Source organism: Lupinus angustifolius, chromosome LG14, assembly GCF_001865875.1.
Source record: "Lupinus angustifolius cultivar Tanjil chromosome LG14, LupAngTanjil_v1.0, whole genome shotgun sequence".
NCBI lineage: Eukaryota > Viridiplantae > Streptophyta > Magnoliopsida > Fabales > Fabaceae > Lupinus > Lupinus angustifolius.
Genome location: NC_032022.1, coordinates 15,295,527 through 15,308,692, shown reverse-complemented (window position 1 = coordinate 15,308,692; position 13,166 = coordinate 15,295,527). Strand labels below are relative to the sequence as shown.

General features: G+C 32.7%; 2 protein-coding genes across 6 annotated transcripts; one reads left to right on the top strand and one right to left on the bottom strand.

Moving 5' to 3' along the window:
* LOC109326672 (pollen-specific protein SF21-like) lies at positions 2,980-7,255 on the top strand. Its single transcript, XM_019559407.1, has 12 exons — positions 2,980-3,097; positions 3,251-3,379; positions 4,058-4,157; positions 4,469-4,566; positions 4,706-4,794; positions 5,379-5,439; positions 5,547-5,633; positions 5,715-5,792; positions 5,875-5,931; positions 6,018-6,073; positions 6,472-6,607; positions 6,701-7,255. Exons 2-12 carry the CDS (start codon positions 3,320-3,322, stop codon positions 6,908-6,910), a joined length of 1,032 nt encoding a protein of 343 aa, XP_019414952.1. The 5' UTR covers positions 2,980-3,097; positions 3,251-3,319; the 3' UTR covers positions 6,911-7,255.
* Positions 8,287-12,393, bottom strand: LOC109326670 (homeobox protein ATH1-like). Of its 5 annotated transcripts, none has more exons than XM_019559401.1 (6): positions 11,709-12,383; positions 11,066-11,203; positions 9,666-10,818; positions 9,098-9,456; positions 8,920-8,980; positions 8,287-8,736 (listed from the first exon to the last, which is right to left on the bottom strand). In XM_019559401.1, exons 3-6 carry the CDS (start codon positions 10,782-10,784, stop codon positions 8,596-8,598), a joined length of 1,680 nt encoding a protein of 559 aa, XP_019414946.1. In that variant the 5' UTR covers positions 10,785-10,818; positions 11,066-11,203; positions 11,709-12,383; the 3' UTR covers positions 8,287-8,595. The 5 variants fall into 5 exon arrangements, with proteins under 5 accessions (XP_019414946.1, XP_019414947.1, XP_019414949.1 ...); XM_019559402.1 differs by lacking the exon at positions 11,709-12,383 and adding an exon at positions 11,460-11,688; XM_019559404.1 differs by lacking the exon at positions 11,066-11,203.

Below are 13,166 nucleotides of genomic sequence, written 5' to 3'. Positions count from 1 at the left end.
TATAATCAATACATCATTCATTTAAATATGAATGATACAAGATGCGGTAATATTATATAAAACTCATTCAGAACATATATCATTTTCACTTTACAAAATTAAAGATTATTTTTTATACTATCAAGGATATCTCTCACTTTTGAGTAAGGAATATAATCACCTTTGGAGTGTGTAGTTACCCTTCCCAACCAATGTCACTCCCAGAAATTGAATCATTCACCTTTTGATTATTTTGAGGATCTAGCAAGATCTTACACTACTACACTAACATCATGTTGATATAAAAAGAGCATTTGACCCACTAAAGAGGATATCTATATTGAAATCCATATAGTACAATAATCATTAGTATAACATGCATGAGGTGTTTACCGAAAAAATAAAACATTTACGAGGTGAGCCAATTTTTTTCAACGTGACTAAATCGTCACATGTTACGAAAATAGTTAAGGTTATGTTATAAGTATATTTAAATTCTTCAAATTTCCACTTATTTTTTATTATATTTCTACATGTATCTTAAAAATATGTTTAAAAATTAATGACCATCTAGTTTCGTTCTTTTTGATGGAAAGTTGAACTAAAAGTTATCATATTTAAGTTGTTCAAATAACAATTTATGAATAAGAAACAAAAAAATCACTTGGGGTTTGAAGATGTACCATTACCATGAAACAATGTATAGGGATTGGGTTTTAATAAATGTTCACAGTGCACAAGTAAACGTTTTTTGAAATCTGCATCTGCTCTGAGATCGCCACCACGCTATTAAGTTATCATTCACCCAAATTTAAATACTATTTCCCTTCGATAGCTTTTCATGTTTTGAACTTATATTAAATTTTATTTTTACTTAATATCAACAAGATTTGCAACCTTGAACCAAGTAAGGTAAACTATCCTTCTCTTCAATGCTTTAGAATTTCTTTTGGGTCCACAATTATATAGTTTTTTCCATGAAGGTTTTGTTCAAATAATGAATGGTTTATTATTGTATAGTTTCTTGATCACTTAACTTTTACCTACAATCAAGTGACCCATATACTTTGCTACTAAAAATGAATATACTGAAAAAGGTTGTACTTATTTTCACCCTCCCCAATCATATCATGTAATAATATTATTATATAGTAAAAAATGGAAGTTCAAAATTGACAATTAAGGATGCCCATGCAGAAGTAGCTTATTCTACCGTGGGACCATGAGTTAGACTACTAGGTAATAAGTTATGAAAAAATGCACTAATAAACCAAAAGATAACGTTATTTATGATTACGTTATTTATGATCATTAGTTTTTATTGAAATTACAATTTTCACCTTCAAAATACATTACAAAATATAACTTATCGTCTTCGTGGACCATGAATAGTAATTCAGTATAACGTGATTAACTGCGGAAATATATGTAGTGGGGCCCATTTTCATTGTACAGCCACGTCTCGAATTTTTACATCATGTGGTGGTAAGAGAGCTGACTTTGTATCTTTCATTAATAGCATTTAATAATACAATAATACATATAGTAGTAGGAGTATTTATTCCTTATGAATATCCTTCCAATATTCCAAAAATATAAATATACCCACAACACTAAAATACTACAACGCAATGAAAGATGAAAATTATTTCCAATGCAGAGTTTGTATGATATTTTTACTTTTTTTCTAACTTAGTCAATGAAAGATGAAAGGAAATCCATATCTTTTAAAAAAGAAGTGTCTTCAAAAGCTACTTTTTTTTAGAGATAATTGATTTTAGAAAATTATAAAGGCTTTTAATAATTAATTATACGATTTTAACCTTTTAAAATTTATCAAATTACAATACTTACATTGCACTAAAATAAATAAATAAAAATATAAACTACGTATAAGTAAATGAGTATATAAATATAACTATCAGTTTTACTTAATTATGCATATAATTATAAAATTACTAATAATTTTATCAAATTTGTGATATTTATTTAATTATAATATTAGTGACAACTTTACCAAATAATTAATATTTATTATTAAATTATCTATGTATTGATGGCACCAAGTAATAAATTAGTTATAAGTAGATAAATGTATAAATAATAACTATCAGTTTTACTAATGATGTATATAATTAAAAAATACTAATAATATTATCAAATTTGTGAAACTTATTTAATTATAGTATCAATGAAATACTAAATAATTAATTTGGTCAATAAATTTAGTTTAGTTAATAAAAGACTAAATAATAAATTAATATATGCCTTATTATTTTTTTAATAAATTCCAAATAGTTCATGGCTAACTTTACGAAACAACTTTATTTCGATAAACTATCTATATAATTACAAGCTTATATGATAGCATAATATAATACTTATATAATTAAATATAAAATAGTTATTTTTATATGAACAATTTTTCTCCATCCTAATAACAATGAAATATACTAGAAGTGCAACCTATTAAAAACACACTCTTGAATCATATTCTCAGTTAACAAAATGGATAATATAAGTGTAATTTTTTTCTTCATATTATAATTTAATTACAGTATCACAAAGAATAAGTTAACTATCCTATTCTGAAATGGAGCAAATTCACTTAAATTAATCTTTTTCTAAGATGGAATATTAGCTGTAACAAATGATAGTGTTACTCCCCACAAATCATAATAACAATATTCTATTTCTAGTTTGAAGTTGAATACTCTTACAAATTGAAAGCATGGGACATTGTGAATAGACAATCACTAAAAGGTGAAACAATACAGATCAGTTCCAATGATTTATTATTCTTCTAAAAATAATAAAGTTGTTTATCTTATTCTACATTTATTCTCACTAGATCTTACTAAAATGCATTAAATGTCCTTGTAATAATTTTAGTAAAAAAAATCATTGATAAAAAAAAGAAAGAGAAAAAAAAAACAGAAAAAGCACAAAAAAAAGAGTGTAAAAGTAAGTGTCGGCTTACCTAACCATAGTTAAGTGAACCAGAGCGTGAGGGTGCGGACCGCTCGTGAAGGTGCCAGTGCCACGGGTAGAGCGTCGGTGACTCTGTTTGCACCCGTGCGAGTTAACCACGGTTTGAAATTCGAGAAAAACTTTTGCATATAATTTTAAGAAAAATATATATACATCGACAATAATTGTCATTATATCATTCATCACTCATCCTTTTATAATTATTAACTTTTAAAAAATAATTCAAATGAATTGTAAATGATACATTAAATTTTTGATACACGGGACATAAACTTAACACTATAAATTAATTAAGATATGGAATGAGAATGCAAAATGCAATTCAACTAAGCAAGAGAGAAGAAAAAGAATGGCGGATTCTAGCGATTCAGTATCGGTGGATATGGAAACCATTTCTCCTTCACTCAAGGTACACTACAATATTTGCCTTTCACACTATCAATCATGCATTTTCAGTTTCTATTCATAATTGATTGGATTGTTCTTAGTAATTTTGACATGCTCGGTAAAAATAGTTTCAATTACATATTGTTTTAGCTTAATGATATTGTTCTATTAATAATCTTCAGTGTGTGCTTACTTCAACTACAAAGTTCGGAGTAAATTAGTTGCTTTGGCCATAAGATTATGCTTGCATGCTTTCAAGTTAGTGAAACACATTCTGCTTATGTTATCATGTTGTCTTTGGATTAGAGCAATGAGGTTTAGTATTATAATTTTTTTACCATGGCAATATGCTAGTGTTGAGGTAGCAGCTTAATTAAACAAGTTATTTTGAATTAAGCTAGAAGAGTTTATTTTCATGAGCTTTTCTGACAAACTTGTTGAAATGAGCTAGAAAGAGCTTACAGGAGGATTATAAGCTATTATTATCATAGGCCCAAATTATTTCCACGTTTCTGTTGTTCATCATGCCAAATGATTACATGTGGTTATAACATCATTGCTCGCTTACCTGATTTTCTCCTTTTCTAATTATGTAAACATAATGAAGGTGATTTATGGTATTCATATGTGATTAGTGTCTATTCTGGCAACTTCTTGTGCCGTCCTGAGTAACATGCTTCTAAGATATATCTATCTGCAGGAACATCATATAAGAACAAGACATGGCTCTATCTCTGTTGCTGTATATGGAGACCAGGACAAGCCAGCACTTATCACTTATCCTGATTTGGCTTTAAATTGTAAGTTATTTATTGATTTAGCATTTATATGTCTATTTAAACATTTGTTCCAAAAGCTGTACCCGTCCATTTAGGTGGATTTGATAGCAGAGTTTAGAAAATCAGGTAGTTGCAGCTGACGAAAACATGTCATAATCTCAGTAGTTAGCTTTTCTTTTGTAAAATTTTAGGCAGAGAACATCAAAATTAAGAATTGTATTTGTCTCCCAAAAGAAAAACAAGAAATTATGTTTGCGTCTTTCTTAACATTATTTATTTTGTTAACAAACTAACAATCTAACCTTTTGTTTCCATGCATGTGGTTTCATCAGATGTCTCCTGCTTTCAGGGATTGTTCTTTTGTCCTGAAGTGTATTCCCTGCTACTCCACAATTTCTGCATATATCATATTAGTCCACCTGGGCATGAGGTCTCTAGCTTTATGTCTTGAAGCTGTAATATCTTTTGTTATATTCTTATGTCTGTTACGTTTGTAAATATTTTCAAGTTGGATGTCATAGATTTTCTCGTTCCTTATCATTTTGTGCTTTCTTCAAGAGCTATTGCAGTTAGGAGCTGCTGCAATTGATCCAGATGACCCAATTCTTTCTGTTGACGACTTAGCGGACCAAATAGCTGAAGTTCTTAACTTTTTTGGGTGAGTATGTTCTAGCTTAATCATCAATTACTTTCTTTGTACACTATAGTAGGATGTTTTAGAGAGAATGGAATGTGATGAAACATAAATTGAATGGAATGGGAAGAGTTTCCTTCCCCATGCTTGAATGATTAATGAAGAGCAAAATGAGAAGGTAAAAAGGCTGTGCTCTGAAATTTTGTGAAAACCTTCATAAACTCTTTTCAAGCAACTAAGCTTATGGGGTGAGTGGCAAGTTTTTGAAATAAAAGTAAAGGTGTTCCAACTTTCTTACCCCACAATTTGCAGGGTACCAAATTCATTAACTGATTTTGAAGAGGAATAGTATTCCTCACATTGCCTTCCTCCTCATAAATTTAAACTACCAAATAAGGGAAATTATTCTCTTCCAATCTCTTTGCCTTCTGGCCATATTGTCCGAACAAATTAGTGAGAAATCAATAAAAAAATTAGACCAATTTCTATTTGGTTTTAAGTATTGGATGGGTGTTTTAATTAATGATATTGGTAACTGAAATTTCCTCTGGAATGGATTGATCTTGGGATGACAATCTGACACCCTTCCTCTTTTTCTCTCGTCTCAGTCTTGGTGCAGTCATGTGTATGGGAGTAACTGCTGGGGCTTACATTCTTACCTTATTTGCTGTAAGTTGTCATGCTTGCTGCAACCCTAACTCCCCTCTCTTTCTACTACTACATTATCTGAATTTCAATAATGTGGACTTACAAATCTTTCCAACTATTGACAACAGATTAAGTATAGACAACGTGTTCTTGGTTTGATACTTGTTTCTCCTCTCTGTAAGGCACCATCTTGGACTGAATGGTTGTACAACAAGGTTCATTTTCTAAACCTATAAGAATGTATATCCTTGTTAGATAAGTCTCTCCTTTTGCTGAAGATTTCATAATGTTTTCAGGTCATGTCAAATTTACTCTACTTTTATGGTATGTGTGAGGTAGTAAAAGAAATATTGCTAAAGAGGTACTTTAGCAAGGTATGCCTATGCTTCCAAAAACATTTCGTTTTGTACTTCCATTATGGGAGGTTGAACCATTCAATTTTATTGATGTTGATAGGAAGTTCGAGGCAGTGCTCACTTGCCAGAGTCGGATATAGTTCAAACATGCCAAAGGGTTAGCCCAATTTATTTTATGTTTTCATGTGGGAACTGGGTTAGCTGGTAGTTTGAAGCTGAGCATTTTTAAAATATTTCTCACAGTCATTGGAGGAGAGGCAGAGTTTGAATGTGTGGCGGTTCCTAGAAGCTATTAATGGGTAAGATTACACTTCAAAATAAAATCCAACTTTTAATTTTTCATGTATAATTATATCAGTTTCCAATACAAACTTATATATTTAAATTATAAGGCTTTATCGATAAATATTTCTAGTAATAGAAACCACAGAATGAGTTAGTCTATGAGGGGTTTGGGCAGTTTACACGCCATAGGTTCAAATCTCCATGCAGCCACATTGTAACCCAAAACAAAATATATTTGTAGAGTTTCAACACCATCAGAATTCAATTATACATAATTGCACTCATGCTCCATAATTTACCACTTTTCATGCACAAATGCTTTAGTTTTACATATTTTTAGATGACAAATGTGCTGATATCTTATAGAAGTTAGATATGTCATTATTACTAACTTCGTATTACCATCTTGCAGGAGATCTGACATTAGTGAAGGATTGATAAAATTACAGTGTCGCTCACTAATTTTTGTGGGCGATATGTCTCCATTTCACCCCGAGGCTCTACATATGTCTTCAAAGTTCGACAGACGGTTCAGTGCCTTAGTTGAGGTGTGTAACATACATAGTTCCAGTTCATATTAGTTTAAGAATGCATGTTTATCAAAATGATATTTTTACAGCAATAGTTGATGGTAACTACAGGTTCAAGCATGTGGGTCAATGGTAACAGAGGAGCAACCTCATGCTATGTTTATACCAATGGAATACTTTCTTATGGGATATGGCTTATATAGGCCATCCAAGCAAAGTGTCAGTCCAAGGAGTCCTCTGAGTCCATCTTGCATTTCTCCAGAGCTTTATTCACCAGAGAGTATGGGCTTGAAACTGAAACCCATAAAAACAAGAATCTAGAAGTAATAAATCTGATGAAGGAGTAGATGCAAGAATGGTTTAAATAACGAGAAAAAGGAAAGGAACAGGACAAGAGTTTAGTTGAAAGCGGATATAGTCATTCTTTCATTTGTAAGCTTAGGTTTTAGTTAGCAACTTAGCGAGTATGAATTGTTGGTAAAGCTTCAAAATGGTTGTTTCTGGATATAAAGAATAAATCGAAGTTCCTCTACCAACTGTGAAGTGAACATGGAGGGCATAATGTTGTGTGCAATCGCATTCTGTGAAGTATGTTGGTATCCTTTTCACTGTAATGAATATTGTCTCCTGATATGAATGATACAATGAAGCATTTTTGGAATTTGATTGTTTGTGTTTGAAGTGGAGTTCAATTTTTCTTTGATAAACTCAGAGTTCAACTGTTTATACATGGTGAAAAAAATGTTGCTTTTTTGACATTAACAAATTTGTGATTTCTTACAAAATTGCTCAAACCTCTTAAGCATGACAGACTGTTTACCTTTGCACCTTGGTTTATCTTGTAAGAGACTTAAATACCCATGATTTACACTTCTCTATGGTAAGACATATTCTAGTTTTGATGGTATTTTTTATATAACACTTCATATTTTCTATCTAGCATGTTATTTCTTCATTTACCCTTACTAAAAGTTTTGATTATCAATACTTTTGTTGTCGTCATGGATGTTTTGATTATCAATACTTTTGTTGTTGTCATTGATACTATTGGTTGAGCAAAAATCAAGAAAATAATGTGCAACTTCATTGAGAATATCTTCTAATAATTGCATAATAACAAATGCCTTAGCATGTTGTATTCATCTTGTTGAAAACATTATTCCCTTTTATTTGCACATTACCCTCTCACACCATGAAACCCTATCGACTTGCTCTCAATAGCAGGAGGCTTTTAAGTGCAATGGTGCACCTATGCTCCTTTGAATCAATCTCACAGAAAGTATATATTAAGTGCAAACCATCGGTTTTATTAGTTTTTGTTCGCTTTTAAAAATTCGTTTTACTCCTTCATATCAAGTTCTTCACAATTATTGAGGCTACCATCTCAATAAAAGCTAGACGTAACTACCCATAATGTTAGCGTGGATGAACATCAACTACATGGTTTCCCAATACAAGACTCAATCTGTAGACACATTTTCCTGTCTCAGCAGTATGTACAGTAATTGTTGTGTTTTTATATAGACAGCTTGCACTGCTTGTGGTTGCTGTGCAATCTACAATAGTGAACTCCACCAGACACTGAGTTGATTCAATCCTAATGTTGTTTTCTCGGAAGTTAGAATATCAACCGATATGGACAGTCAAACACCCTGAAAGAGACTAGTTTCTTGTGAGAAGATACCCTTGTTAGTACCCAAAAAAATATCAATTTCGTTCCTTGTCATGGAGCTACAAGTAAATAACAATGTTGTAGTATCACCTGAGACCAAGTTGCAAGTAAATAGTCTTATAGCCATTGATCTGTGTTTACTACATCATCTACGGCTATAATTACATTCCGTGTTGTTTACTGAAAATTATATATAGTGATCAATTAGACATCCTCATGCAATAACAAAGCATGCACAAATTGTGGTTTGAGTTTGTCCTGTGTTGTCTACTCCAAAAGAAAAATTGTTATGCGACTTTCTTCATCACCTTGAGGGGGCTTTGGTTGAGATTGGTCATGCCTTTCTCATGTTCCCATGGCTGCTCTCCGTTCCTTGTTCGTATCGAGAAGCCTTTCTTTTATTCATTTCGGCATACATTTCATCAATCATAGGTTTCCACAGACGAACACGAGCATTTATAAACCAGTTAGATACCTGCTCAACCAGCCAAAAGAATCAACGAAAATGTTGAGCAATTCTCAACCTACAACTGAGTATTTGTACAGACTTTTGAGTTATAAATTACGAAGTTGTCTAAACATAGACCTTGGTTAAACCAGAATCAACCATAGCAGATTGTTCTTCTTTAAACAAGGATGTAAAGGTAGTAGTAGTTACCTGGCTTCTTGTCAGCCCACTTTTTACTGCAAGTAAATGCTTCTCTGCATCTTTAGGATACCTGAAAATCCAATATATCACATTTCGGTGTTTTTTTAAGTTAAGTAAGCATGCATGCATGATTAGAGAAGAGTCCATGAAATAAAGGTGATATAACTATGCTTGAATCGAAACTCACGGATGGAGGAAGTTCTGAAACATCCAATCCCTTAGAACCGAGACAGATCTTTCAGGCAACCCTCTTTGTGGTCTCCATAATTGATGATTTTTCCTTTTCAACTGCTGGAGATCCCATTGCTTTTGAATGAACGAAGTATCAACGCACCATTCATTATTCTCTTCTGAGCAAGACTTATTTAAATCTGATCCCATCCCAATTATATGATTGCTAATCCTCTCTCGCAACTCCTTGTATAAGATAGAGATCCTTTGAAGCGCAAAATGTGCATGTATTTGAGGGTCCAGTTCTGTAGCGGCATGGAATGCGGACACAACAGTATGTATCTCATCCAAACACTGGCTATATCGATCGTCCACCTGAGTAAAATGGTTGCCAACACTATGTCAACACTTTAGGATGAAACCTTTGATGTACCAAAGATGTCAATTTTAGCAACTTACCGAACATTCATGAATTTTATATTTGGAAAAGGAAAATGCAATTGATTAAATCTCCGGACTATGTCTAGGACCATAATTGATACTACAGATGAGGTAATTGAAGGTTTAATGATGTAGTATCATACCAGCTGTAAAAGTGACAGCAGTTGGGATTTCTTTGATTCAGCTGCATGCCTTTGCAAAGGGGATTCTGAAAGAGGTTCTTCAAACATAGAATTTTCATTGTCATTTACCAACACACTTCTCATGGTTGAGAAAGCTGAATTTGATTTATTTCCACTTGCTCTACTACCAGCAGGTGAACCATTTATCTGATCTACATTTTCAAATGAATACCTTGCAATTTGAGCAAGGATGTCTTGGATTCCAACGAGATATCTCGATCCCAAAACCAATGGTGAAAACTGCACATATCTCTTAGAACCCATAGAGAGTTCCCTACTGCTGCTGACATCAGGGCAACTAACCTCTGAGCAGTGTCCTGTCGTTGGAGATGTCTCAAGACTTAAAGAGAGTTCGTTACTGAAGTTACGGGAATTGTAAGCGTGATTGGTCAAGTTAGCAATACTTGATGATGTCCATCCATTTGGATCCATGTTTCCTATCGATGAATAAGGCTGACACACATTTTCATCAACCTCTTTTGCTCTGGGAAACTCGTTGACATTGTTCCACTTACTACCACCATGTACTTCATCGTAACCGCGATCCGGTACTTCCTCATAACCGTGATCCTGGAAAGTCGCGGACAAAGGGTTTGAAGTAGCTTGCCAGTTATTAAAGGTATATTGGCCCAGTGCCCCTATTGAAGGAGCAAAAGCTGTTGAATTCTCTAAATTTTCTTCAAGACCAATTCTAGTAGCAAGAATGGCAGCAAGTGAAATCGGAGTGATTGGCACTCCTGCAGCTAAATGCTCTTGAAACTCAGTGTTGTGCATGTGATTTGAGTAATCTCCCATAGCAGTCTTTCCTTGTGATTTGACTAATGAACTAGAGTCAGCAATACATGCAGGATTTAAGAAACAAACATCAGAAAGGATATTATTACTTATAGGTGGTTCACCTTGCTCTCCAGCAAGCATTGAAATTCCATTTATGATATGAGCTTGGTTATTAAGGTCAACAAATGAATAGCACTGAGTGAGTGGATTTGAGTTGGAATGTTGTGATATTTCTTCTAGAACAGCAGAATCTTGTCCAGGAATGTTCAGAGCAGTATTGTACATACCATTCTCCATTGGCATAACAACTAGCAAATGTAACAACAAGCTCTTGGTACTGCAATGTTCATTTAGAAGCTTTACTTCAAGAAAAGAATATATAGTTATGCAGCATATATATATATATATATAATTTAATTGAGTATCCTTTCAAATTCAAAATAAATGTACCCAAAAGTTAAAAGGTCAAATTGATAAAAGAGTGTTTTTTACACTAGCTATTATAATATATCAACTAACAGACAAATGAATCCAAGAAATGTTTCAAGCCAAAAGAATGGTAGTTATTAGTTAGCACAACCAACCTTCTCTAAATATGCAAAGTGCTTATCACAACCAAATGAAGTGGAACAAAACCACTACTGTATGAGACTTCACTTGATACACTAGAAATTTCCAAATATTCATCAACTCCTTGCAATGATATTTTGTTCTCCCAGAACCTACAAACAAAAAAAGAAAAAATAAGCAGATTTGCAGTGGTAAAGAACTATAATATTTGTTTGAAAACAAGAAAAATAACTCAAGCATTCCCATCTTGCTCAAAGTTTCAACCCATGCAAAATAAAATACCACTACCAAAGGTGTGTTATTTCCTTTTGCATGAAAAAAAAACATTACCCCCTCTTCAAGTACCCACAACCCAGAAAACAAGTTTCATTTTCCAACACTCCATCAACATTCACTGCATCACCTTACCTCTGGTAAAACCTACACTCAAACTCAAAACATTATCTGGTCCAGAAAATCAGAGACAACAACCTCAAAAAAACCATTGAAAGGAAGAAAGTGTTTGTTTAAGATGCCAAGGAGGGAAATATAGCTATGAAACTATGTTAAAAGATGAATAAAAAATGAGGTACTAATATAGTCAGAGAAAAGTTGAAGAGAAGAGAAGCACAAAAGAGTAAAAACAAGAAAAGAAAGGAGAGGAGGGAAACACATTACTCTTTGGTGCAGTGCCACTCATTTCTGTTGCAGGCTTTACTGGGCCCATATATTTTTCCCTCTCTCTTTCTCTCTTTCTCTCTGATCTCTTTTGTCCTCCTCACCACCTCTTATTATCTGTTTCACTGCAATCATCATAATCAAAATATCTGGATTCTCTCTGTTCAAACTCCTGTTCATGGCAGTGTGCCTCAGAAACATTTTCAGAGAAAGCCCTTTTCTTTTTAGCTATTTTTAAAACCAACAAAGCTAATGTGATGAATAAAGAAGAGTATATAGAGTAAAAAACTCTTTAGCTTTCCCTTCAGAATGTAACAACTAAAGGCACAAGGAAACTGAAAATGTGTGTGAGAGAGAGAGAGAGAACACTGTTGTAGCCCTTGTAGCAGTGAGTGTCCTTTTCTTAAGGGGTGGCTACACTCAACTTAATATTAGTGATGTAAGCAATGAATATAGTGACAACATGCTTCATGAATTTATTTATTGTTGGCTTTACCGAGTTATGTAGATTACAGAACCTAGTATCATGTGCCATTGCTTTGTCTTTGTTTGTATCAACCAATCCTATGAGTTCATAAAGCATTATATATGTGTATAGCGGATAATCATCATAACTATAAAGCATGACCTTTATATTCATTGGGGAAATAGTGGCACTATGGCTTATTTTATTATCTGCATATTTATTCTGGGATCTTGTTTTATGTGTCATACTCACTCTCATAGATCATAGACATAATGGATGATGTCTTAATTCTATTTATTTACTTTTTAAACTGTGAGTTATTTATACTAATCTATAATATAATTCATGAAGTCAAAATATGTTAGTTATTAATGAAAATTTCCAATACAAGAAAATGATAAAATTACCTCATTTTATGTGACCCACTATCAAATGTTTCTAAGATGTGCCATAGTTTTTCCAAAACAATGTACTTAAATACATCCTATTTTACTTTCATTACCTTACATTTTTGGTTCATGTGACTATTGTTTTTTATTTGATGAACAATTTCATAAATCATCAATACCATGATTTGGTCTTGACAATTACATGTTCTATCTCCACAGTTAAATTTTCATAGTTGATAAAATCAATTGGTCTGCAATTGTTTCAATTATTTCGAACCTGCTTTTTATTTAATTAATCTTCAATTATTTATCTAGTACCTACAAGGCTACAAAGCACTTTACTAATGGGTTGGTCGACAAGAAGTACAAAAAAAAAACGACATGGCTTCATTATATACAAAACAAGGTCATATATCATATCTGCAATGTGGGCCTCAGTGTCGAAGTCATTGGGCCACATACACCATTATTATTCTTTATTCTAAGTTAACATTTGACTCTGGCTTAACAATTTGCTTATTCTCTTATAGCAAAACAAACCAAAATATGTTGTCCCATATTTTGTCGATACGTTGTCTCGTACTAATGAAAATATATTATGTT